Source organism: Oncorhynchus keta, chromosome 24 (genome assembly GCF_023373465.1).
Source record: "Oncorhynchus keta strain PuntledgeMale-10-30-2019 chromosome 24, Oket_V2, whole genome shotgun sequence".
Classification (NCBI taxonomy): domain Eukaryota; kingdom Metazoa; phylum Chordata; class Actinopteri; order Salmoniformes; family Salmonidae; genus Oncorhynchus; species Oncorhynchus keta.
In genome coordinates, this window is record NC_068444.1 from 17,554,051 (window position 1) to 17,580,489 (window position 26,439).

General features: G+C 46.7%; 1 protein-coding gene across 1 annotated transcript in view; it reads left to right on the plus strand.

Moving 5' to 3' along the window:
- Window positions 1-26,439, plus strand: part of LOC118374671 (slit homolog 1 protein-like) — a 245,793-nt gene that overhangs the window by 139,982 nt on the left and 79,372 nt on the right. The window contains 4 exon segments of the mRNA XM_052477899.1: window positions 660-731; window positions 3,177-3,248; window positions 4,699-4,862; window positions 22,051-22,198. Coding sequence (XP_052333859.1) covers window positions 660-731; window positions 3,177-3,248; window positions 4,699-4,862; window positions 22,051-22,198 — 456 coding nt within the window.

Consider the following 26,439-nt stretch of genomic DNA (forward strand, 5'->3'; position numbering starts at 1 on the left):
TCAGGGTGTGATTATATCTGCCCTCTGAGGAGAGAGTGTCAGGGTGTGATTATATCTGCCCTCTGAGGAGAGAGTGTCAGGGTGTGATTATATCTGCCCTCTGAGGAGAGAGTGTTAGGGTGTGATTATATCTGCCCTCTGAGGAGAGAGTGTCAGGGTGTGATTATATCTGCCCTCTGAGGAGAGAGTGTCAGGGTGTGATTATATCTGCCCTCTGAGGAGAGAGTGTTAGGGTGTGATTATGTCTGGTCTATAGGGAAAATGCTATTGTAGATTGTAGGATTGATACCAGTGCTTTGGATCATTGGGGCGTTGTGCTGAGTAGCTGGTATTGGAAAGATGATGTTTATTGATGACCTTTAATACAAACGGCTGTTTATTTAATAACGTGACTGTTTAAAATTGGTGTGAGAAAGGAGAGAGAGAAAGAGAGAGGGAGGGATGGAGAGAACAGGACGTGTTGCAGTGTATTGCACATTTGTTTGTCTGCGCGCGTGTGTGTGTGTGTGTGTGTGTGTGTGTGTGTGTGTGTGTGTGTGTGTGTGTGTGTGTGTGTGTGTGTGTGTGTGTGTGTGTGTGTGTGTGTGTGTGTGTGTGTGTGTGTGTGTGTGTGTGTGTGTGTGTGTGTTTTAATGCTTTCTGCCCTATTGTGTCTCTAGTCAGTTGGATAAGAACCACATCAGCTGCATCGAGGACGGAGCTTTCAGAGCACTGAGGAGCCTGGAAGTACTGTAAGAAACACACATACACACACACCTACACACCTACGCACACACACAACCTCATATTATTAAACAACACATTTACATTTTACTAATATAACCAGGTACCAACCATTACCCATTACTAATATAACCAGGTACCAACCATTACCCGTTACTAATATAACCAGGTACCAACCATTACCCGTTACTAATATAACCAGGTACCAACCATTACCCATTACTAATATAACCAGGTACCAACCATTACCCATTACTAATATAACCAGGTACCAACCATTACCCGTTACTAATATAACCAGGTACCAACCATTACCCATTACTAATATAACCAGGTACCAACCATTACCCGTTACTAATATAACCAGGTACCAACCATTACCCGTTACTAATATAACCAGGTACCAACCATTACCCATTACTAATATAACCAGGTACCAACCATTACCCGTTACTAATATAACCAGGTACCAACCATTACCCGTTACTAATATAACCAGGTACCAACCATTACCCGTTACTAATATAACCAGGTACCAACCATTACCCATTACTAATATAACCAGGTACCAACCATTACCCATTACTAATATAACCAGGTACCAACCATTACCCATTACTAATATAACCAGGTACCAACCATTACCCATTACTAATATAACCAGGTACCAACCATTACCCGTTACTAATATAACCAGGTACCAACCATTACCCGTTACTAATATAACCAGGTACCAACCATTACCCGTTACTAATATAACCAGGTACCAACCATTACCCATTACTAATATAACCAGGTACCAACCATTACCCATTACTAATATAACCAGGTACCAACCATTACCCATTACTAATATAACCAGGTACCAACCATTACCCGTTACTAATATAACCAGGTACCAACCATTACCCGTTACTAATATAACCAGGTACCAACCATTATCCATTATTAATATAACCAGGTACCAACCATTATCCATTATTAATATAACCAGGTACCAACCATTATCCATTACTAATATAACCAGGTACCAACCATTACCCATTACTAATATAACCAGGTACCAACCATTACCCATTACTAATATAACCAGGTACCAACCATTACCCATTACTAATATAACCAGGTACCAACCATTACCCGTTACTAATATAACCAGGTACCAACCATTATCCATTATTAATATAACCAGGTACCAACCATTATCCATTATTAATATAACCAGGTACCAACCATTACCCATTACTAATATAAACAGGTACCAACCATTACCCATTACTAATATAACCAGGTACCAACCATTACCCATTACTAATATAACCAGGTACCAACCATTACCCATTACTAATATAACCAGGTACCAACCATTACCCATTTCTAATATAACCAGGTACCAACCATTACCCATTTCTAATATAACCAGGTACCAACCATTACCCATTTCTAATATAACCAGGTACCAACCATTATCCATTATTAATATAACCAGGTACCAACCATTACCCATTACTAATATAACCAGGTACCAACCATTACCCATTACTAATATAACCAGGTACCAACCATTACCCATTACTAATATAACCAGGCACCAACCATTACCCATTACTAATATAACCAGGCACCAACCATTACCCATTACGAATATAACCAGGCACCAACCATTACCCATTACTAATATAACCAGGTACCAACCATTACCCTTTACTAATATAACCAGGCACCAACCATTACTAATATAACCAGGTACCAACCATTACCCATTACTAATATAACCAGGCACCAACCATTACCCATTACTAATATAACCAGGCACCAACCATTACCCAATACTAATATAACCAGGTACCAACCATTACCCATTACTAATATAACCAGGCACCAACCTCATTTATCCAGTCAGTCGTTGGTCTCTCCAGGCATGGTCAGCCCTATTGGTTCATTAACATCATGGCCCATTAATTCAGGGTGCCTGGGGTTTTGGGGTTTCTGCAGCCTGACAGTAGGGGTGGGTATGGTGGGGAACAGGTTGGAGTTGTGGGTTGTGGTAATAGGGTGGAGGGGTGGTCTTTATAGTTGGGTAGGGGTATCAGACTGTGGGGTTATTTGTCTGATTGAAAGTACTTCCTCTGCTCACTCTGCACCTGATGTCACTATATGGGGGCAGAGAGGAGGAGATTGTTATGTTGTGTATAAGTCAGAGGAGGCTGGTGGGAGGAACTACAGGAGGATGGACTCATTGTAATGGCTTAAATGGCATAAAGAGAGAGACGGAGTGGGGGAGGAAGAGAGGAAGAGAGAAGAGAGAGATGGTTGAGTCGGAGATAAAGGTATGAGGTGGCTGGGAGTATGAGAGTTAAGTCAGAGGTCACTAAACATGTGTAGGTTCTCTGAGGTTTGTTTCATTCTGTTTCTGCACTGCTCCCTTTCTTCTATCTCTCTGTCTCTTCCAGGACTCTGAACAACAACAACATCAGCAGCATCCCAGTCTCCAGCTTCAACCACATGCCCAAACTACGCACCTTGTAAGTCACTCATACTCCCCCTCTCTCTTTTTCCTCCCCCATTCTCCCTGTCTCTCTCCCCCACCTTTTTTACACGGTCTCGCCCCCACCTCTCTCTCTATATCTCTCTCTTTCTCTCTCTTCTCATACATCAGATCTGATAATGCTGGTGCGTATTCTGATCTAGATGTATGGTGTCAAGGAGATCACATGGTGATCCATCTCTCTAAGAGTGTGTGTCATGTGAAGATGTGTTCCCCCTGACAGGTTGCTTTAACCTGACTCATATCAGGAAGCAGAGATTAAATAACCATCTCATACCTCATAACCCCATCTGAACAGGAAAATATATACCACAACTTCACTGGACGATAAACTATGACTGAGAAAAATGTATTCCTCTTTGTTTGGATAGAATAGATATAATCTAATAGAATCTAATAGAATATTCAATTTTTCCCCAAGAGCTTAATCCAACCAATCCCTTTTGAGACATATTAAGTAATTATAAAATAAGCTAGTCATGTTTCCATACATACTTTAGTGTCCCCTACAGGAGCGAAACTAAACAGCTATCATCTGAAAGAGACGAGATAGGTTCAATCATTCCAAGGAGTTTTGGTTGACAGTCATAATCCACATTGGACCTATAGCCATGCCAGGGACCATTTCATCTCCAACTCTGAGGAACACGCAACAACAACTCACCCAGAAATACATCCATCCCCCAACGCCTGGTGTCTAAATATAATGACAAAATATGAAATTACGCATATATGAATGATTTCAATTATGCTCACTGGAATGAATACTTAGAGAGACCGCAATGTCATTCTTGTTGTGGTTTCTGTGCTTTTTTGCTTTCAGTAGGGTTATTGGTTGTGTGTGTGTGTGTGTGTGTGTGTGTGTGTGTGTGTGTGTGTGTGTGTGTGTGTGTGTGTGTGTGTGTGTGTGTGTGTGTGTGTGTGTGTGTGTGTGTGTGTGTGTGTGTGTGTGTGTGTGTGTGTGTGTGTGTGTGTGTGTGTGTGTGTGTTTTCCCGACTGCCACCACAGCTCTGTTAGTTATTCTGGACAATGGGAGCGTTCCAGGAATGCTTCATTTAGAATGTACAGTTTAGAATGTTTTGGTTCGAACTTTAAATGTCTCGTTTAGAACACTCTGTCTAGTCCAAGCAGGGAAATGTCATGTCAGTCATGGGTTTGGAAACATATCAGGACCTGGGGGGTGTGGTTTAGGTTAAGGCTTTTGTCTCAGAATTTTGGGCAGCATTTCAAGAGGACCATTAAAATGGTCAATGAAAAGGGGGATTTCAATGGTGGTTACCACTGCATGTGACTTATCTGTAGAGATAAACTCACTTTATGCATTGGTTGAAATTCCATCACAGAGATTTAGCTCGTTGCAGAGACATTTTCAGTAACTTTTATGAATAACCCCGTTCATATCCTAACACTCTCTTTCTCTCTCCAGCCGTCTCCACTCCAACAACCTGCACTGTGACTGTCACCTGTCCTGGTTGGCCGAGTGGTTAAGACAAAGGCCTACGATTGGTCTGTTCACCCAGTGCACTGCTCCATCCCCGCTTAGAGGACTCAACGTGGCTGAGATACAGAAACATGAGTTTACCTGCTCAGGTGAGACACACTCACCAACTCCATTCATACTCTTAGACACACTAGTATTCCTGTTCAGATAGGACAATACAATATATCCAATATAACAGCTTAAAATGAACCCATGCTTCATCCTATAGTCCTTTCACATCTATCTACAAAGGACAGTAAAACAGGCCATTGAGGTCTTCCTGATCCTACCTGACACACTTTCTCTGTTGTTCACTGTTCCAGCTGATTATCCCCAGTGGATCTGTCCTGTCAGTCTGTTAAGTCCTCACCTGAATCACACCTGACACACACACCCACCCCGTGAGGTGGTCCTTCTGTAGCTCAGTCGGTAGAGCATGGCGCTTGTAACGCCAGGGTAGTGGGTTCGATTCCCGGGACCACCCATACGTAGAATGTATGCACACATGACTGTAAGTCGCTTTGGATAAAAGCGTCTGCTAAATGGCATATAAATAAATATAAAAATGAGGGCCATATCACCCCAGGCAAGCCCTCAGGCTGTCCCCAGCCTCTTTCATGTGGCTCCAGCTGTCAGCAGCTGGACTGTCTGCCAGAACCATGCCCTGTGAAAAACACTGCTGGCATGGGTACCCTCTTTCACTGACTACTCCCGCTCTATTCTGTTTTTCATAACACTACGCACACACACACACACACACATATATATGCATGTGCACACACATTCAGACGCACACACACAAACACACATACAGACAGACACACAGAGACAGCTGGCAGAGAGATGAATCAGAGACATAAAAGAAAGAGAGAGAGAAGAGCATTTGAATGATGTCAATTGATGAGAGAGAGAGAGGACACAAAATAGAGAGCGGGAGCAGTTTGACTGATTAAAGGGAGTGAGGGAGTGAGGGAGTGAGGGAGGGAGGGAGCAGTTTGACTGATAAAAAAGATGGGGGAGGGAGAGAGGGAGCAATTTGACTGATAAAAGAGAGATGGGGAGAGGGAGCAGTTTGATTGATAAGAGAGAGATGGAGAGAGGGAGCAGTTTGATTGATAAGAGAGAGAGGGAGAGAGAGAGGGAGCAGTTTGATAAGAGAGAGAGAGAGAGAGGGAGAGGGAGCAGTTTGACTGATAAGAGAGAGAGAGAGAGAGAGAGAGAGAGAGAGAGAGAGAGAGAGAGAGGGAGAGGGAGCAGTTTGACTGATAAAAGAGAGAGAGAGAGGGAGCAGTTTGACTTGTAAGAGAAAGAGACGGGGGGCTGATAAGAGAAAGAGAGCGGGAGCAGTTTGACTGATAAAAGAGAGAGAGAGAGAGGGAGCAGTTTGACTGATAAAAGAGAGAGGGAGAGGGAGTAGTTTGACTGATAAGAGAGAAAGAGAGAGAGAGGGAGCAGTTTGACTGATAAGAGAGAGAGGGAGCAGTTTGACTGATAAGAGAGAGAGAGAGAGAGAGAGAGAGAGAGAGAGAGAGAGAGAGAGAGAGAGAGAGAGAGAGAGAGAGAGAGAGAGAGAGAGAGCAGTTTGACTGATAAGAGAGAGAGAGAGAGAGAGAGAGAGAGCAGTTTGATTGATAAAAGAGAGAGAGAGAGAGAGAGGGAGGGAGAGGGAGCAGTTTGACTGATAAGAGAGAGAGAGGGAGCAGTTTGACTGATAAGAGAGAGAGAGAGAGAGGGAGAGAGAGGGAGCAGTTTGACTGATAAAAGAGAGATGGAGAGAGGGAGCAGATTGATTGATAAGAGAGAGATGGAGAGAGGGAGCAGTTTGATTGATAAGAGAGAGATGGAAAGAGGGAGCAGTTTGATTGATAAGAGAAAAGAGATGGAGGGGAGAGGGAGCAGTTTGACTGATAAAAAGAGAGAGAGAGGGAGCAGTTTGATTGATAAAAAGAGAGATGGAGAGAGAGGGAGCAGTTTGACTGATAAGAGAGAGAGAGAGAGAGGGAGCAGTTTGACTGATAAAAGAGAGATGGAGAGAGGGAGAGTTTGACTGATAAAAAAGAGAGGGAGGAGCAGTTTGACTGATAAAAGAGAGAAGAGGGAGCAGTTTGATTGATAAGAGAGAGAGAGAGGGAGCAGTTTGATTGATAAGAGAGAGAGGGAGAGAGAGAGAGTTTGATAAGAGAGAGAGAGAGGGAGAGGAGCAGTTTGACTGATAAAGAGAGAGAGAGAGAGGGAGCAGTTTGACTGATAAAAGAGAGAGAGAGAGAGGGAGTAGTTTGACTGATAAGAGAGACTGATAAGAGAGAAAGAGAGAGGGAGCAGTTTGACTGATAAGAGAGAGAGGGAGCAGTTTGACTGATAAGAGAGAGAGAGAGAGAGAGAGAGAGAGGGAGAGAGAGAGAGAGAGAGAGAGAGAGAGAGAGAGAGAGAGAGAGAGAGAGAGAGAGAGAGAGAGAGAGAGAGAGAGAGAGAGAGAGAGAGGGGGAGAGGGAGCAGTTTGACTGATAAGAGAGAGAGAGGGAGCAGTTTGACTGATAAAAGGGAGATGGAGAGGGAGAGGGAGCAGTTTGACTGATAAGAGAGAGAGAGAGAGAGAGAGAGGGAGAGAGAGGGAGCAGTTTGACTGATAAAAGAGAGATGGAGAGAGGGAGCAGATTGATTGATAAGAGAGAGATGGAGAGAGGGAGCAGTTTGATTGATAAGAGAGAGATGGAAAGAGGGAGCAGTTTGATTGATAAGAGAGAAAGAGAGAGAGAGAGAGAGAGAGAGAGAGAGGGAGAGGGAGCAGTTTGATTGATAAGAGAGAGAGAGAGAGAGAGAGAGAGAGAGAGAGAGAGAGAGAGAGAGGGAGAGGGAGCAGTTTGACTGATAAGAGAGAGAGAGGGAGCAGTTTGACTGATAAAAGAGAGATGGAGAGAGAGAGGGAGAGGGAGCAGTTTGACTGATAAAAGAGAGATGGAGAGAGAGAGGGAGAGGGAGCAGTTTGACTGATAAGAGAGAGATGGAGAGAGAGAGGGAGAGGGAGCAGTTTGACTGATAAGAGAGAGAGAGAGAGAGGGAGAGAGAGGGAGCAGTTTGACTGATAAAAGAGAGATGGAGAGAGAGAGGGAGAGGGAGCAGTTTGACTGATAAGAGAGAGAGAGAGAGAGAGGGAGAGAGAGGGAGCAGTTTGACTGATAAAAGAGAGATGGAGAGAGGGAGCAGTTTGACTGATAAAAGAGAGATGGAGAGAGGGAGCAGTTTGATTGATACGAGAGAGATGGAGAGAGGGAGCAGTTTGATTGATAAGAGAGAGATGGAAAGAGGGAGCAGTTTGATTGATAAGAGAGAAAGAGAGAGGGAGCAGTTTGACTGATAAGAGAGAGAGAGAGAGAGAGAGAGAGAGAGAGAGAGAGAGAGAGAGAGAGAGGGGAGAGGGAGCAGTTTGACTGATAAAAGAGAGAGAGAGAGGGAGCAGTTTGACTTGTAAGAGAAAGAGACGGGGGGCTGATAAGAGAAAGAGAGCGGGAGCAGTTTGACTGATAAAAGAGAGAGAGAGAGGGAGCAGTTTGACTGATAAAAGAGAGAGAGAGAGGGAGTAGTTTGACTGATAAGAGAGAAAGAGAGAGAGAGGGAGCAGTTTCACTGATAAGAGAGAGAGGGAGCAGTTTGACTGATAAGAGAGAGAGAGAGAGAGAGAGAGAGAGAGAGAGAGAGAGAGGGAGGGAGAGGGAGCAGTTTGACTGATAAGAGAGAGAGAGGGAGCAGTTTGACTGATAAAAGAGAGATGGAGAGAGAGAGGGAGAGGGAGCAGTTTGACTGATAAGAGAGAGAGAGAGAGAGGGAGAGAGAGGGAGCAGTTTGACTGATAAAAGAGAGATGGAGAGAGGGAGCAGTTTGATTGATAAGAGAGAGATGGAGAGAGGGAGCAGTTTGATTGATAAGAGAGAGATGGAAAGAGGGAGCAGTTTGACTGATAAGAGAGAGAGAGAGGGAGTCTCTCTCCAGGAAATACCACTGATATGATGGTGGGTTAGTCTCTCTCCAGGAAATACCACTGATATGATGGTGGGTTAGTCTCTCTCCAGGAAATACCACTGATTTGATGGTGGGTTAGTCTCTCTCCAGGAAATACCACTGATATGATGGTGGGTTAGTCTCTCTCCAGGAAATACCACTGATTTGATGGTGGGTTAGTCTCTCTCCAGGAAATACCACTGATACGATGGTGGGTTAGTCTCTCTCCAGGAAATACCACTGATTTGATGGTGGGTTAGTCTCTCTCCAGGAAATACCACTGATACGATGGTGGGTTAGTCTCTCTCCAGGGAATACCACTGATATGATGGTGGGTTAGTCTCTCTCCAGGGAATACCACTGATATGATGGTGGGTTAGTCTCTCTCCAGGGAATACCACTGATATGATGGTGGGTTAGTCTCTCTCCAGGGAATACCACTGATATGATGGTGGGTTAGTCTCTCTCCAGGGAATACCACTGATATGATGGTGGGTTAGTCTCTCTCCAGGAAATACCACTGATATGATGGTGGGTTAGTCTCTCTCCAGGAAATACCACTGATTTGATGGTGGGTTAGTCTCTCTCCAGGGAATACCATTGATATGATGGTGGGTTAGTCTCTCTCCAGGAAATACCACTGATTTGATGGTGGGTTAGTCTCTCTCCAGGAAATACCACTGATATGATGGTGGGTTAGTCTCTCTCCAGGAAATACCACTGATTTGATGGTGGGTTAGTCTCTCTCCAGGAAATACCACTGATTTGATGGTGGGTTAGTCTCTCTCCAGGAAATACCACTGATATGATGGTGGGTTAGTCTCTCTCCAGGAAATACCACTGATATGATGGTGGGTTAGTCTCTCTCCAGGGAATACCATTGATATGATGGTGGGTTAGTCTCTCTCCAGGAAATACCACTGATATGATGGTGGGTTAGTCTCTCTCCAGGAAATACCACTGATATGATGGTGGGTTAGTCTCTCTCCAGGAAATACCACTGATATGATGGTGGGTTAGTCTCTCTCCAGGGAATACCACTGATATGATGGTGGGTTAGTCTCTCTCCAGGAAATACCACTGATACGATGGTGGGTTAGTCTCTCTCCAGGAAATACCACTGATATGATGGTGGGTTAGTCTCTCTCCAGGAAATACCACTGATTTGATGGTGGGTTAGTCTCTCTCCAGGGAATACCATTGATATGATGGTGGGTTAGTCTCTCTCCAGGGAATACCACTGATATGATGGTGGGTTAGTCTCTCTCCAGGAAATACCACTGATTTGATGGTGGGTTAGTCTCTCTCCAGGAAATACCACTGATATGATGGTGGGTTAGTCTCTCTCCAGGAAATACCACTGATATGATGGTGGGTTAGTCTCTCTCCAGGAAATACCACTGATATGATGGTGGGTTAGTCTCTCTCCAGGAAATACCACTGATATGATGGTGGGTTAGTCTCTCTCCAGGAAATACCACTGATATGATGGTGGGTTAGTCTCTCTCCAGGAAATACCATTGATACGATGGTGGGTTAGTCTCTCTCCAGGAAATACCACTGATTTGATGGTGGGTTAGTCTCTCTCCAGGAAATACCACTGATATGATGGTGGGTTAGTCTCTCTCCAGGAAATACCACTGATTTGATGGTGGGTTAGTCTCTCTCCAGGAAATACCACTGATTTGATGGTGGTTTAGTCTCTCTCCAGGAAATACCACTGATATGATGGTGGGTTAGTCTCTCTCCAGGAAATACCACTGATTTGATGGTGGGTTAGTCTCTCTCCAGGAAATACCACTGATATGATGGTGGGTTAGTCTCTCTCCAGGAAATACCACTGATATGATGGTGGGTTAGTCTCTCTCCAGGAAATACCACTGATTTGATGGTGGGTTAGTCTCTCTCCAGGAAATACCACTGATATGATGGTGGGTTAGTCTCTCTCCAGGAAATACCACTGATTTGATGGTGGGTTAGTCTCTCTCCAGGAAATACCACTGATATGATGGTGGGTTAGTCTCTCTCCAGGAAATACCACTGATTTGATGGTGGGTTAGTCTCTCTCCAGGAAATACCACTGATTTGATGGTGGGTTAGTCTCTCTCCAGGAAATACCACTGATATGATGGTGGGTTAGTCTCTCTCCAGGAAATACCACTGATTTGATGGTGGGTTAGTCTCTCTCCAGGAAATACCACTGATATGATGGTGGGTTAGTCTCTCTCCAGGAAATACCACTGATATGATGGTGGGTTAGTCTCTCTCCAGGAAATACCACTGATATGATGGTGGGTTAGTCTCTCTCCAGGAAATACCACTGATATGATGGTGGGTTAGTCTCTCTCCAGGAAATACCACTGATTTGATGGTGGGTTAGTCTCTCTCCAGGGAATACCACTGATATGATGGTGGGTTAGTCTCTCTCCAGGAAATACCACTGATATGATGGTGGGTTAGACTCTCTCCAGGAAATACCACTGATATGATGGTGGGTTAGTCTCTCTCCAGGAAATACCACTGATATGATGGTGGGTTAGTCTCTCTCCAGGAAATACCACTGATATGATGGTGGGTTAGTCTCTCTCCAGGAAATACCACTGATTTGATGGTGGGTTAGTCTCTCTCCAGGAAATACCACTGATATGATGGTGGGTTAGTCTCTCTCCAGGAAATACCACTGATATGATGGTGGGTTAGTCTCTCTCCAGGAAATACCACTGATATGATGGTGGGTTAGTCTCTCTCCAGGAAATACCACTCCAGGAAATACCACTGATATGATGGTGGGTTAGTCTCTCTCCAGGAAATACCACTGATATGATGGTGGGTTAGTCTCTCTCCAGGAAATACCACTGATATGATGGTGGGTTAGTCTCTCTCCAGGAAATACCACTGATATGATGGTGGGTTAGTCTCTCTCCAGGAAATACCACTGATATGATGGTGGGTTAGTCTCTCTCCAGGAAATACCACTGATTTGATGGTGGGTTAGTCTCTCTCCAGGAAATACCACTGATATGATGGTGGGGGTTAGTCTCTCTCCAGGAAATACCACTGATATGATGGTGGGTTAGTCTCTCTCCAGGAAATACCACTGATATGATGGTGGGTTAGTCTCTCTCCAGGAAATACCACTGATATGATGGTGGGTTGGGTCTCTCTCCAGGAAATACCACTGATATGATGGTGGGTTAGTCTCTCTCCAGGAAATACCACTGATATGATGGTGGGTTAGTCTCTCTCCAGGAAATACCACTGATTTGATGGTGGGTTAGTCTCTCTCCAGGAAATACCACTGATATGATGGTGGGTTAGTCTCTCTCCAGGAAATACCACTGATATGATGGTGGGTTAGTCTCTCTCCAGGAAATACCACTGATTTGATGGTGGGTTAGTCTCTCTCCAGGAAATACCACTGATATGATGGTGGGTTCCAGGAAATACCACTGATTTGTCTCTCTCCAGGAAATACCACTGATATGATGGTGGGTTAGTCTCTCTCCAGGAAATACCACTGATATGATGGTGGGTTAGTCTCTCTCCAGGAAATACCACTGATATGATGGTGGGTTAGTCTCTCTCCAGGAAATACCACTGATATGATGGTGGGTTAGTCTCTCTCCAGGAAATACCACTGATATGATGGTGGGTTAGTCTCTCTCCAGGAAATACCACTGATATGATGGTGGGTTAGTCTCTCTCCAGGAAATACCACTGATATGATGGTGGGTTAGTCTCTCTCCAGGAAATACCACTGATATGATGGTGTCTCTCTCCAGGAAATCCTTGATATGATGGTGGGTTAGTCTCTCTACCACCAGGAAATACCACTGATATGATGGTGGGTTAGTCTCTCTCCAGGAAATACCACTGATATGATGGTGGGTTAGTCTCTCTCCAGGAAATACCACTGATATGATGGTGGGTTAGTCTCTCTCCAGGAAATACCACTGATATGATGGTGGGTTAGTCTCTCTCCAGGAAATACCACTGATTTGATGGTGGGTTAGTCTCTCTCCAGGAAATACCACTGATTTGATGGTGGGTTAGTCTCTCTCCAGGAAATACCACTGATATGATGGTGGGTTAGTCAGGAAATCTCTCCAGGAAATACCACTGATATGATGGTGGGTTAGTCTCTCTCCAGGAAATACCACTGATATGATGGTGGGTTAGTCTCTCCAGGAAATACCACTGATATGATGGTGGGTTAGTCTCTCTCCAGGAAATACCACTGATTTGATGGTGGGTTAGTCTCTCTCCAGGAAATACCACTGATATGATGGTGGGTTAGTCTCTCTCCAGGAAATACCACTGATATGATGGTGGGTTAGTCTCTCTCCAGGAAATACCACTGATATGATGGTGGGTTAGTCTCTCTCCAGGAAATACCACTGATATGATGGTGGGTTAGTCTCTCTCCAGGAAATACCACTGATATGATGGTGGGGGTTCCAGGAAATCTCTCTCTCCAGGAAATACCACTGAAATACTGATATGATGGTGGGTTAGTCTCTCTCCAGGAAATACCACTGATATGATGGTGGGTTAGTCTCTCTCCAGGAAATACCACTGATATGATGGTGGGTTAGTCTCTCTCCAGGAAATACCACTGATATGATGGTGGGTTAGTCTCTCTCAGGAAATACCACAGTCTCTCTCCAGGAAATACCACTGATATGATGGTGGGTTAGTCTCTCTCCAGGAAATACCACTGATATGATGGTGGGTTAGTCTCTCTCCAGGAAATACCACTGATATGATGGTGGGTTAGTCTCTCTCCAGGAAATACCACTGATATGATGGTGGGTTAGTCTCTCTCCAGGAAATACCACTGATATGATGGTGGGTTAGTCTCTCTCCAGGAAATACCACTGATATGATGGTGGGTTAGTCTCTCTCCAGGAAATACCACTGATATGATGGTGGGTTAGTCTCTCTCCAGGAAATACCACTGATATGATGGTGGGGTTCCAGGAAATACCACTGATATGATGGTGGGTTAGTCTCTCCAGGAAATACCACTGATATGATGGTGGGTTAGTCTCTCTCCAGGAAATACCACTGATATGATGGTGGGTTAGTCTCTCTCCAGGAAATACCACTGATATGATGGTGGGTTAGTCTCTCTCCAGGAAATACCACTGATATGATGGTGGGTTAGTCTCTCTCCAGGAAATACCACTGATATGATGGTGGGTTAGTCTCTCTCCAGGAAATACCACTGATTTGATGGTGGGTTAGTCTCTCTCCAGGAAATACCACTGATATGATGGTGGGTTAGTCTCTCTCCAGGAAATACCACTGATATGATGGTGGGTTCCAGGAAATACCACTCTCTCCAGGAAATACCACTGATATGATGGTGGGTTCCAGGAAATCTCTCTCCAGGAAATACCACTGATATGATGGTGGGTTAGTCTCTCTCCAGGAAATACCACTGATTTGATGGTGGGTTAGTCTCTCTCCAGGAAATACCACTGATATGATGGTGGGTTAGTCTCTCTCCAGGAAATACCACTGATATGATGGTGGGTTAGTCTCTCTCCAGGAAATACCACTGATTTGATGGTGGGTTAGTCTCTCTCCAGGAAATACCCACTCCAGGAAATACCACTGATGATGGTGGGTTAGTCTCTCTCCAGGAAATACCACTGATATGATGGTGGGTTAGTCTCTCCAGGAAATACCACTGATATGATGGTGGGTTAGTCTCTCTCCAGGAAATACCACTGATATGATGGTGGGTCCAGGAAATACCACTGATTTGATGGTGGGTTAGTCTCTCCAGGAAATACCACTGATATGATGGTGGGTTCCAGAAATACCACTGATATGATGGTGGGTTAGTCTCTCCAGGAAATACCACTGTCTCTCTCCAGGAAATACCACTGATTTGATGGTGGGTTAGTCTCTCTCCAGGAAATACCACTGATATGATGGTGGGTTAGTCTCTCTCCAGGAAATACCACTGATTTGATGGTGGGTTAGTCTCTCTCCAGGAAATACCACTGATATGATGGTGGGTTAGTCTCTCTCCAGGAAATACCACTGATATGATGGTGGGTTAGTCTCTCTCCAGGAAATACCACTGATATGATGGTGGGTTAGTCTCTCTCCAGGAAATACCACTCTCTCCAGGAAATACCACTGATATGATGGTGGGTTAGTCTCTCTCCAGGAAATACCACTGATATGATGGTGGGTTAGTCTCTCTCCAGGAAATACCACTGATATGATGGTGGGTTAGTCTCTCTCCAGGAAATACCACTGATATGATGGTGGGTTAGTCTCTCTCCAGGAAATACCACTGATATGATGGTGGGTTAGTCTCTCTCCAGGAAATACCACTGATATGATGGTGGGTTAGTCTCTCTCCAGGAAATACCACTGATTTGATGGTGGGTTAGTCTCTCTCCAGGAAATACCACTGATTTGATGGTGGGTTAGTCTCTCTCCAGGAAATACCACTGATATGATGGTGGGTTAGTCTCTCTCAGGAAATACCACAGTCTCTCTCCAGGAAATACCACTGATATGATGGTGGGTTAGTCTCTCTCCAGGAAATACCACTGATATGATGGTGGGTTAGTCTCTCTCCAGGAAATACCACTGATATGATGGTGGGTTAGTCTCTCTCCAGGAAATACCACTGATATGATGGTGGGTTAGTCTCTCTCCAGGAAATACCACTGATATGATGGTGGGTTAGTCTCTCTCCAGGAAATACCACTGATATGATGGTGGGTTAGTCTCTCTCCAGGAAATACCACTGATATGATGGTGGGTTAGTCTCTCTCCAGGAAATACCACTGATATGATGGTGGGTTAGTCTCTCTCCAGGAAATACCACTGATATGATGGTGGGTTAGTCTCTCTCCAGGAAATACCACTGATATGATGGTGGGTTAGTCTCTCTACCCAGTCTCTCTCCAGGAAATACCACTGATATGATGGTGGGTTCCAGGAAATCTCTCTCCAGGAAATACCACTGATATGATGGTGGGTTAGTCTCTCTCCAGGAAATACCACTGATATGATGGTGGGTTAGTCTCTCTCCAGGAAATACCACTGATATGATGGTGGGTTAGTCTCTCTCCAGGAAATACCACTGATATGATGGTGGGTTAGTCTCTCTCCAGGAAATACCACTGATATGATGGTGGGTTAGTCTCTCTCCAGGGAACCACCATTGATACCTTCATCACAGCTAGAAGACCCAGGGTAGATCTGATCTATAATTACTCACATATCTCTAGCTGGCAGATTGCATCTATAGCCTCAGGGCATGACTTTTCATCAAATCACCCATTGATACACGTTTATAATGTACTAAACACTGACCTTGGCTTTGGTGTGAATACATGAGTTGTAATAATAGTTACAAGCTTCTATACAAGGACTAACCCTACACACCTGGTCCGGCTTGACTGGGTCATCACTTCTGAGACTGACCCTCCACACCTGGCCTGGCTGAGGTATCACTGCTGAGATTGAGACTGCATGGGAACCACTGCTCTTCTCAAGGCCATCTCACCACAACACCAGCTGTGGAGGTGGGGTGGGGTGGGGGGTTCCAGTGTGTGTGTGTGTGTGCACCATGGTTGTGATTTTTACACAGCCGTACGGCGTGGTAGAAATACAGAACATTATTATTCGGGGGGATTTACCATAGATCTGTGAGAGAGAGAGAAAAAGAGCAAGCTGGAGCTGCAGTCAGAGTTTGTCTGGCAGTCTAGTGCTGGAGTCAAAACACAGCCACACACATATACAGTTTGTTTGGGATGATGTGGGATAGAGACTGGGAGAGTCAACGGATACTGTGTGGAGTAACTCACTCACGACAGGAGGGCGAGAGAAAGGGGTGGAAGGAAAGGGAGGGAGGAGATATGGAGAAGGGAGGGAGGAAGATATGGAGGAGAGAGGTAGAGAGGGAGGGAGGGAAGGAGAGATAGAGTAAGACGGGATGGGCGAGAGAGAGGGAAAGCATAGATGTTGACATGCTAGATTTGACATTGTAGTAAGGGATACAGTCTTGGTGTTTCACTGTTTAACCCAGGTGTTGGAGATTACTACAACTTGGCTTTGCTCTGAACATTTAAAACAACTGAACTTCATAGTGTCACAGATAACAGACACAAACATGTTGTAGCTCGCAGTATGACACACACACACACACACACACACACACACACACACACACACACACACACACACACACACACACACACACACACACACACACACACACACACACACACACACACACAAACACACACACACACACACACACTGTTCTGTCTTGAGTGCAGCACTGACCAGAAGATGAACTCCCTCTGAAAGGATCATTAGAGACAGGCTCGCAGGCACACACTCATGTTTCTTTCACTGTTTGTTTCTGACAGGGACACCTGCAGGGTGACGTTACTAGGGGGATGGGGGTGGCGCTGTTAGGGAGAGAGGGGAGAGACCAACGGAAGTCCATTTAGTTATTTGCTTCACGGCTGACTGGTGATCGGTCCCCTGCTCAAACACACACTTCCTGTCTAAATGAGAGGGGGGAGAGAAGAGTGGAGTTAAAGCTGTTTTAGAGAGAGAGTAGGGTGCAGAAGAGAGGGGAGAGGAGGGAGGGAAACCACAAACCTCCCTGTCAAAACCCTCCCTGTGAACCCCCCTGTCAAAACTCCTCCCTGTCAAAACTCCTCCCTGTCAGCCCCCCCTGTCAACCCCCCCTGTCAAAACTCCTCTCTGTCAACCCCCCCTGTCAACACCCCTTGTGAAAACTCCTCCCTGTCAAACCCCCCTGTCAACCCCCCCCCCTGTCAACCCCCCCTGTCAAAACTCCTCCCTGTCAAAACACCTACAAAACCCCTACATTCAATCTCTCCCTATCCTAGTCTGTTGTCGCCACTTGCTTCAAATGTCCAGCATTGCTCCTGTTCCCAAGAAAGCAAAGGTAACTGAACTGAACAACTATCACCCCATATCACTCACTTTTCTCATCATGATGTGCTTTGAGAGGCTAGTTAGAGATAATATAAATTTGCTTTAATTTGCTTAGCGCCCCAAAGTGGTGAGACGTTGCAGACGATGCAATCGCCATCGCACTGCACACTGCCCAGCCCATCTGGACAAGAGAACTACCTATGTAAGAATGCTCTTCATTGACTATAGCTCAGCCTTCAACACCATAGTACCCTCCAAGCTCAGCATTAAGCTCGGGGCCCTGGGTCTGAACCCCGTCCTGTGCAACTGGGTCCTGGACTTCCTGGTGGGACGCCCCCAAGTGGTGAAGGTAGGAAACTACTCCTCCACTTTGCTGATCCTCAACACAGGGGCCCCACAAGGGTGCGTTCTCAGCCCCCTCCTGTACTCCCTGTTCACCCATGACTGCGTGACCACGCACGCCTCCAACTCAATCATCAAGTTTGCAGACAACACAACAGTAGTAGGCTTGATTACCAACAATGACGATACAGCAGCTGGGAGGAGGTGCTCTTGTTCTCCATGGACTTTACAGTGTCCCAAAACTTTTTGGAGTTAGAGCTACAGGATGCAAATGTCTGCTTGAAAAGCTAGCCTCGCTCTTATGGCCTCGCTCTTTATCTCCTCATGCCTTTTGCACACACTGTATATAGACTGTATATTGACACGTGCGCGTGCGCACATACACACGCACAGTGAACACTGTTTTGAATTTGCATCTGATTGATTGCACATGTAGACTCGTGGACTCTGTGTCAGTATAGGTGAGTAGTTTGAATGAGCAGTAGGATCTGTCCCAGTCCCACTGAGCAGTAGGATCTGTCCCAGTTTCACTGAGCAGTAGGATCTGTCCCAGTATCACTGAGCAGTAGGATCTGTCCCAGTATCACTGAGCAGTAAGATCTGTCCCAGTATCACTGAGCAGTAGGATCTGTCCCAGTATCACTGAGCAGTAAGATCTGTCCCAGTATCACTGAGCAGTAAGATCTGTCCCAGTATCACTGAGCAGTAGGATCTGTCCCAGTATCACTGAGCAGTAAGATCTGTCCCAGTATCACTGAGCTGTAGGATCTGTCCCACTATCACTGAGCAGTAGGATCTGTCCCAGTATCACTGAGCAGTAGGATCTGTCCCAGTATCACTGAGATGTAGGATCTGTCCCACTATCACTGAGCAGTAGGATCTGTCCCAGTCCCACTGAGCAGTAAGATCTGTCCCAGTATCACTGAGCAGTAGGATCTGTCCCAGTCCCACTGAGCAGTAGGATCTGTCCCAGTATCACTGAGCAGTAGGATCTGTCCCAGTATCACTGAGCAGTAAAATCTGTCCCAGTATCACTGAGCAGTAAAATCTGTCCCAGTCCCACTGAGCAGTAGGATCTGTCCCAGTATCACTGAGCAGTAAAATCTGTCCCAGTATCACTGAGCAGTAAAATCTGTCCCAGTCCCACTGAGCAGTAGGATCTGTCCCAGTATCACTGAGCAGTAAAATCTGTCCCAGTCCCACTGAGCAGTAGGATCTGTCCCAGTATCACTGAGCAGTAAAATCTGTCCCAGTCCCACTGAGCAGTAGGATCTGTCCCAGTATCACTGAGCAGTAAAATCTGTCCCAGTCCCACTGAGCAGTAGGATCTGTCCCAGTATCACTGAGCAGTAGGATCTGTCCCAGTATCACTGAGCAGTAAAATCTGTCCCAGTATCACTGAGCAGTAAAATCTGTCCCAGTCCCACTGAGCAGTAGGATCTGTCCCAGTATCACTGAGCAGTAAAATCTGTCCCAGTATCACTGAGCAGTAAAATCTGTCCCAGTCCCACTGAGCAGTAGGATCTGTCCCAGTATCACTGAGCAGTAAAATCTGTCCCAGTCCCACTGAGCAGTAGGATCTGTCCCAGTATCACTGAGCAGTAAAATCTGTCCCAGTCCCACTGAGCAGTAGGATCTGTCCCAGTATCACTGAGCTGTAGGACTTCTCCTGTCATCAATAAAACAGAACACACACACACATACAAACACACTCGCGCAGAGCGGAAGGGAGCTGATGAAATATTCATAGTAGGAAAGTCAAAGCGCAGCAGATCAGTAATGTAGAGTAAATGAGGCCATTTAAAAGTCTGTTTCATACACTTTCCAAGGTAATGCTGAAAAACCTAGAGCAGTACACACACACACACACACACACACACACACACACACACACACACACACACACACACACACACACACACACACACACACACACACACACACACACACACACACACACACACACACACACACACACACACACTGTCGTCTTTGACAAGGGCGTTGCATTTCAAACAAATATCCAGAGACATTTTCAGTGGGATGTGTCTACTGTATGCAAATTGTCTGCTGTCTTCAGTTTTTGGAGAACAAACATAAGCAAGAAGCAAGAGAGTGGAGAGAGGAGACGAGGGGGAGAGAGGAGACGAGGGGGAGAGAGGAGACGAGGGGGAGAGAGGAAACGAGGGGGAGAGGAGGAGACGAGGGGGAGAGAGGAGACGAGGGGGAGAGAGGAGAGGAGGGGGAGAGAGGAGACGAGGGGGAAAGAGGAGACGAGGGGGAGAGAGGAGACGAGGGGGAGAGAGGAGACGAGGGGGAGAGAGGAGACGAGGGGGAGAGAGGAGAGGAGGGGGAGAGAGGAGACGAGGGGGAAAGAGGAGACGAGGGGGAGAGAGGAGACGAGGGGGAGAGAGGAGACGAGGGGGAGAGAGGAGACAAGGGGGAGAGGATACGAGGGGGAGAGGAGGAGGAGAGAGGAGACGATGGGGAGAGAGGAGACGAGGGGGAGAGAGGAGACGAGGGGGAGAGAGGAGACGAGGGGGAGAGAGGAGACGAGGGGGAGAGGAGGAGGAGAGAGGAGACGAGGGGGGAGAGAGGAGACGAGGGGGAGAGAGGAGGAGAGAGGAGACGAGGGGGAGAGAGGAGACGAGGGGGAGAGAGGAGACGAGGGGGAGAGGAGGAGGAGAGGGGAGACGAGGGGGAGAGAGGAGACGAGGGGGAGAGAGGAGACAAGGGGGAGAGGAGACGAGGGGGAGAGGAGGAGGAGAGAGGAGACGAGGGGGAGAGAGGAGACGAGGGGGAGAGAGGAGACAAGGGGGGGAGAGGAGACGAGGGGGAGAGGAGGAGGAGAGAGGAGACGAGGGGGAGAGAGGAGACGAGGGGGAGAGAGGAGACAAGGGGGAGAGAGGAGACGAGGGGGAGAGAGGAGACGAGGAGACGAGGGGGAGAGGAGGAGGAGAGAGGAGACGAGGGGGAGAGAGGAGACGAGGGGGAGAGGAGGAGAGAGAGAGGAGACGAGGGGGAGAGAGGAGACAAGGGGGGGAGAGGAGACGAGGGGGAGAGAGGAGACAAGGGGGAGAGGAGGAGGAGAGAGGAGACGAGGGGGAGAAAGGAGACGAGGGGGAGAGAGGAGACGAGGGGGAGAGGAGGAGGAGAGAGGAGACGAGGGGGAGAGAGGAGACGAGGGGGAGAGAGGAGACGAGGGGAGAGAGGGAGACGAGGGGGAGAGGAGGAGGAGAGAGGAGACGAGGGGAGAGAGGAGACGAGGGGGAGAGAGGAGACAAGGGGGGAGAGGAGACGAGGGGGAGAGGAGGAGGAGAGAGGAGACGAGGGGGAGAGAGGAGACGAGGGGAGAGAGGAGACAAGGGGGGGAGAGGAGACAAGGGGGAGAGAGGAGACGAGGGGGAGAGGAGGAGGAGAGAGGAGACGAGGGGGAGAGAGGAGACGAGGGGGAGAGAGGAGACAAGGGGGGGAGAGGAGACGAGGGGTAGACAGGAGAGATGGCGGAGGTGGAGGAGCTGAATTAGCAAAATACACAGAATTCCACTTAGACTTAGACAATGATGAGAACAGAGATGTACAGAAACAGGAGAAGATCAACGGAGATGATTGAAACGACGTTAACATGCATGTCATTGTGTCTCGAATGAAAAACTCACACAACATTCAGACATGCGATTCCACTATATATGTCATGAAATACAACCAACTTTTGATGAGTTCAAATCCAGCTGAGAATTGGGAGATCGACGCTGATACACCATCTGACAGACTACATATCACATGTTAATGTTCCTCTACGTGTCTGTCAAAACATTCAGAGGAATATGCCGGGGGCGCCCGCTCCAAGACCTCTCCCTCACTGTTGACAACATTACCGCTGACCTTCCCAAAGTGCAAAGAACCTTGGTGTGACCCTGGACAACACCCTGTCTTTCTCTTAATAGGACTTTAACCTCCCTTCCTCCCTCTCTCTTCCCATCCCTCTCTCTCCTCTCCCACTCTCTCCAGGTCACTCAGAGAGCTCCGGCTTGCAGCCTTGCAGCCTAGGGGGAGGTACGTGCCCTGCCATGTGTACCTGCAGTAACAACATAGTGGACTGCAGAGGGAAAGGCCTCACAGCTATACCAGCCAGCCTTCCTGACACCATGGCAGAGATGTAAGCACCATGCTGTCTTGTATGTTGCCAGTTAGCTGACCTAAACACATCCCTCCTTTTGCGCATAAGCCCCAGTGTAAGGTGATATATTTCAGTGGAATCCAGGGATATCCACAGCTTGAATTGGCTTCGGAGCCAACAGTGTGTGCTTCGCAGCCGTGACTGTGTGTGTGTGTGTGTGTGTGTGTGTGTGTGTGTGTGTGTGTGTGTGTGTGTGTGTGTGTGTGTGTGTGTGTGTGTGTGTGTGTGTGTGTGTGTGTGTGTGTGTGTGTGTGTGTGTGTGTGTGTGTGTGTGTGTGCGTTTGTGCGTGCGTGCGTGCGTGCACACTGACCCTTGCTGAGTGGGTATTTATAAACAGCCCAGACTCTTTAGGGTTCGATGAGACGAGTTGTCTATCTTTCCCCGACGTCCCTTAATGACCCATAAACTCCACCAAAATGATGTCTCTCTCTCTGGTAATGTCCTTCTAGTGTCCCTGTCCCTAGATCTAAGTAGCCAATAAGATCTCTGCTTGAGCCAGCAGCACTGGAAGGTGAAAGATAGGTAGCTCTACTAACAATGTTCCCTGATGGAGATGTCATTAGTTTATCATCTTACAATAGTAAACATGTTTTTATAGTTAGTTGTTCCTGGTAGGCCTGTTAGGACTGTAGGTATGTAGTTAGTTAGTCTGTTCCTGGTAGGCCTGTTAGGACTGTGGGTCTGTAGTTAGTTAGTCTGTTCCTGGTAGGCCTGTTAGGACTGTGGGTATGTAGTTAGTTAGTCTGTTCCTGGTAGGCCTGTTAAGACTGTGGGTCTGTAGTTAGTTAGTCTGTTCCTGGTAGGCCTGTTAGGACTGTGGGTATGTAGTTAGTTAGTCTGTTCCTGGTAGGCCTGTTAGGACTGTGGGTATGTAGTTAGTTAGTCTGTTCCTGGTAGGCCTGTTAGGACTGTGGGTATGTAGTTAGTTAGTCTGTTCCTGGTAGGCCTGTTAGGACTGTGGGTCTGTAGGTGTGTGGTTCTCAGGATGTGATCGGTTAGGTTAGACCAAAACATTACAATAAGTGGTATACTGTCTGTCTTTTACTCTTTCCATTTCTCTTAGTAGGGGGCTGACTTAGTAGGGGGCTGATTGTTGGCAACTGTAAAAGTACTGTCAATTTCTTACCAAAAACAAACCATACCATTCCCATTCTTTCACATGGAACAGAGTTCTACATTTTACTGCCGATGCGTCATGTAAATGACACATATGGTTTATTTTAAACATGCGTAAATAGTTTTCTGCCTTTTAAGGACATCACATAATGATAGGTTTTGGTAAAACAAATACACTGCTCCAAAAAATAAAGGGAACACTTAAACAACACAATGTAACTCCAAGTCAATCACACTTCTGTGAAATCAAACTGTCCACTTAGGAAGCAACACTGATTGACAATAAATTTCACATGCTGTTGTGCAAATGCAGTAGAAAACAGGTGGAAATTATAGGCAATTAGCAAGACACCCCCCAATAAAGGAGTGGTTCTGCAGGTGGTGACCAAAGACCACTTCTCAGTTCCTATGCTTCCTGGCTGATGTTTTGGTCACTTTTGAATGCTGGCGGTGCTTTCACTCTAGTGGTAGCATGAGACTGAGTCTACAACCCACACAAGTGGCTCAGGTAGTGCAGCTCATCCAGGATCGCACATCAATGCAAGCTGTGGCAAGAAGGTTTGCTGTGTCTGGCAGCGTAGTGTCCAGAGCATGGAGGCGCTACCAGGAGACAGGCCAGTACATCAGGAGATGTGGAGGAGGCCGTAGGAGGGCAACAACCCAGCAGCAGGACCGCTACCTCCGCCTTTGTGCAAGGAGGGGCAGGAGGAGCACTGCCAGAGCCCTGCAAAATGACCTCCAGCAGGCCACAAATGTGCATGAGTCTGCTCAAACGGTCAGAAACAGACTCCATGAGGGTGGTTGTAAGTCGCTCTGGATAAGAGCGTCTGCTAAATGACTTAAATGTAAATGTAAATGTATGAGGGCCCGACGTCCACAGGTGGGGGTTGTGCTTACAGCCCAACACCTTTCAGGACGTTTGGCATTTGCCAGAGAACACCAAGATTGGCAAATTTGCCACTGGCGCCCTGTGCTCTTCACAGATGAAAGCAGGTTCACACTAAGCATGTGACAGACGTGACAGAGTCTGGAGACGCAGTGGAGAACGTTCTGCTGCCTGCAACATCCTCCAGCATGACCAGTTTGGAGGTGGGTCAGTCGTGGTGTGGGGTGGCATTTCTTGGGGGGCCGCACAGCCCTCCATGTGCTCGCCAGAAGTAGCCTGACTGCCATTAGGTACCGAGATGAGATCCTCAGACCCCCTGTGAGACCATATGCTGGTGCGGTTGGCCCTGGGTTCCTCCTAATGCAAGACTATGCTTGACCTCATGTGGCTGGAGTGTGTCAGCAGTTCCTGCAAGAGGAAGGCATTGATGCTATGGACTGGCCCGCCCGTTCCCCAGACCTGAATCCAATTTATCACATCTGGGACACCATGTCTCGCTCCATCCACCAACACCACGTTGCACCACAGACTGTCCAGGAGTTGGTGGATGCTTTAGTCCAGGTCTGGGAGGAGATCCCTCAGGAGACCATCCGCCACCTCATCAGGAGCATGCCCAGGCGTTGTAGAGAGGTCATACAGGCATGTGGAGGCCACACACTCTACTGAGCCTCATTTGGACTTGTTTTAAGGACATTACATCAAAGTTGGATCAGCCTGTAGTGTGGTTTTCCACTTTAATTTTGAGTGTGACTCCAAATCCAGACCTCCATGGGTTGATACATTTGATTTCCATTGATAATTTGTGTGTGATTTTGTTGTCAGCACATTCAACTATGTAAAGAAAAAAGTATTTAATTAGAATATTTCATTCATTCAGATCTAATATGTGTTATTTTAGTGTTCCCTTTATTTTTTTGAGCAGTGTATAAACACTGTGAGCAATACAAGTTGTTTGTGAAAATGTCTCAGGTGTTTCCTGTTGGCTACATGAGTACTCCCGTCTCCTAGAGCAGGTGCACTTGTTATGTAGCCAGTAGGGTAGTCTCCGCTGTGTGCATGTCACTCTGTCTGAATCGCTGAAGGCATTATGTCTTCAACCTCAATGAAAATCAGGCCCATAGCCTCATGAGTACAAGTACAACTATTGATTATATTTATACACAGAGACAGACACCTGATGAATGGGGTGGCAGAGACAGACACCTGATGAATGGGGTGACAGAGACAGGCACCTGATGAATGGGGTGGCAGAGACAGACACCTGATGAATGGGGTGGCAGAGACAGACACCTGATGAATGGGGTGACAGAGACAGACACCTGATGAATGGGGTGGCAGAGACAGACACCTGATGAGTGGGGTGACAGAGACAGACACCTGATGAATGGGGTGGCAGAGACAGACACCTGATGAATGGGGTGGCAGAGACAGACACCTGATGAATGGGGTGACAGAGACAGACACCTGATGAATGGGGTGGCAGAGACAGACACCTGATGAATGGGGTGGCAGAGACAGACACCTGATGAATGGGGTGGCAGAGACAGACACCTGATGAATGGGGTGACAGAGACAGACACCTGATGAATGGGGTGACAGACATTGATTCTCCATGTCAGGGCTACCTATGAAGATTGTTTTTCTTTGTTGGTTGATTGGAAAAGGAGGTATGTAAGGATAGAGAGGTAGGGAGGGATGGAGGGAGGGAGGGAGGTTGTTTGTTGTTTTTGTGCATCTCTGAGTGATGTTCTATGGATTCCCTGGGTCATTGAATGTTATTGTTTTTGTGCATCTCTGAGTGATGTTCTATGGATTCCCTGGGTCATTTCATGTTATTGTTTTTGTGCATCTCTGAGTGATGTTCTATGGATTCCCTGGGTCATTTCATGTTTTTGTTTTTGTGCATCTCTGAGTGATGTTCTATGGATTCCCTGGGTCATTTCATGTTTTTAGTGTATCTAAGTTATTGCCGTTCAAGCAGGCAGACATGTGGCTGGTATGATGCAGCAATGTGATAAAGTCGCTCTCACTACACTGGAAGTTAATAGAAATACGACTTTTAGATTGTGAAAATGTCAATCATACATGTCAGATTCTAATACTGGCCGATGTCATAACTCAGAAAGATGTCTTCTCTCGAATGAGCCATTGGTCATGTTTTTGCGATATTCCTTGTGTAATTTAAGTGGGTAGGCAGGCAGGCACGTAGGCAGGCAG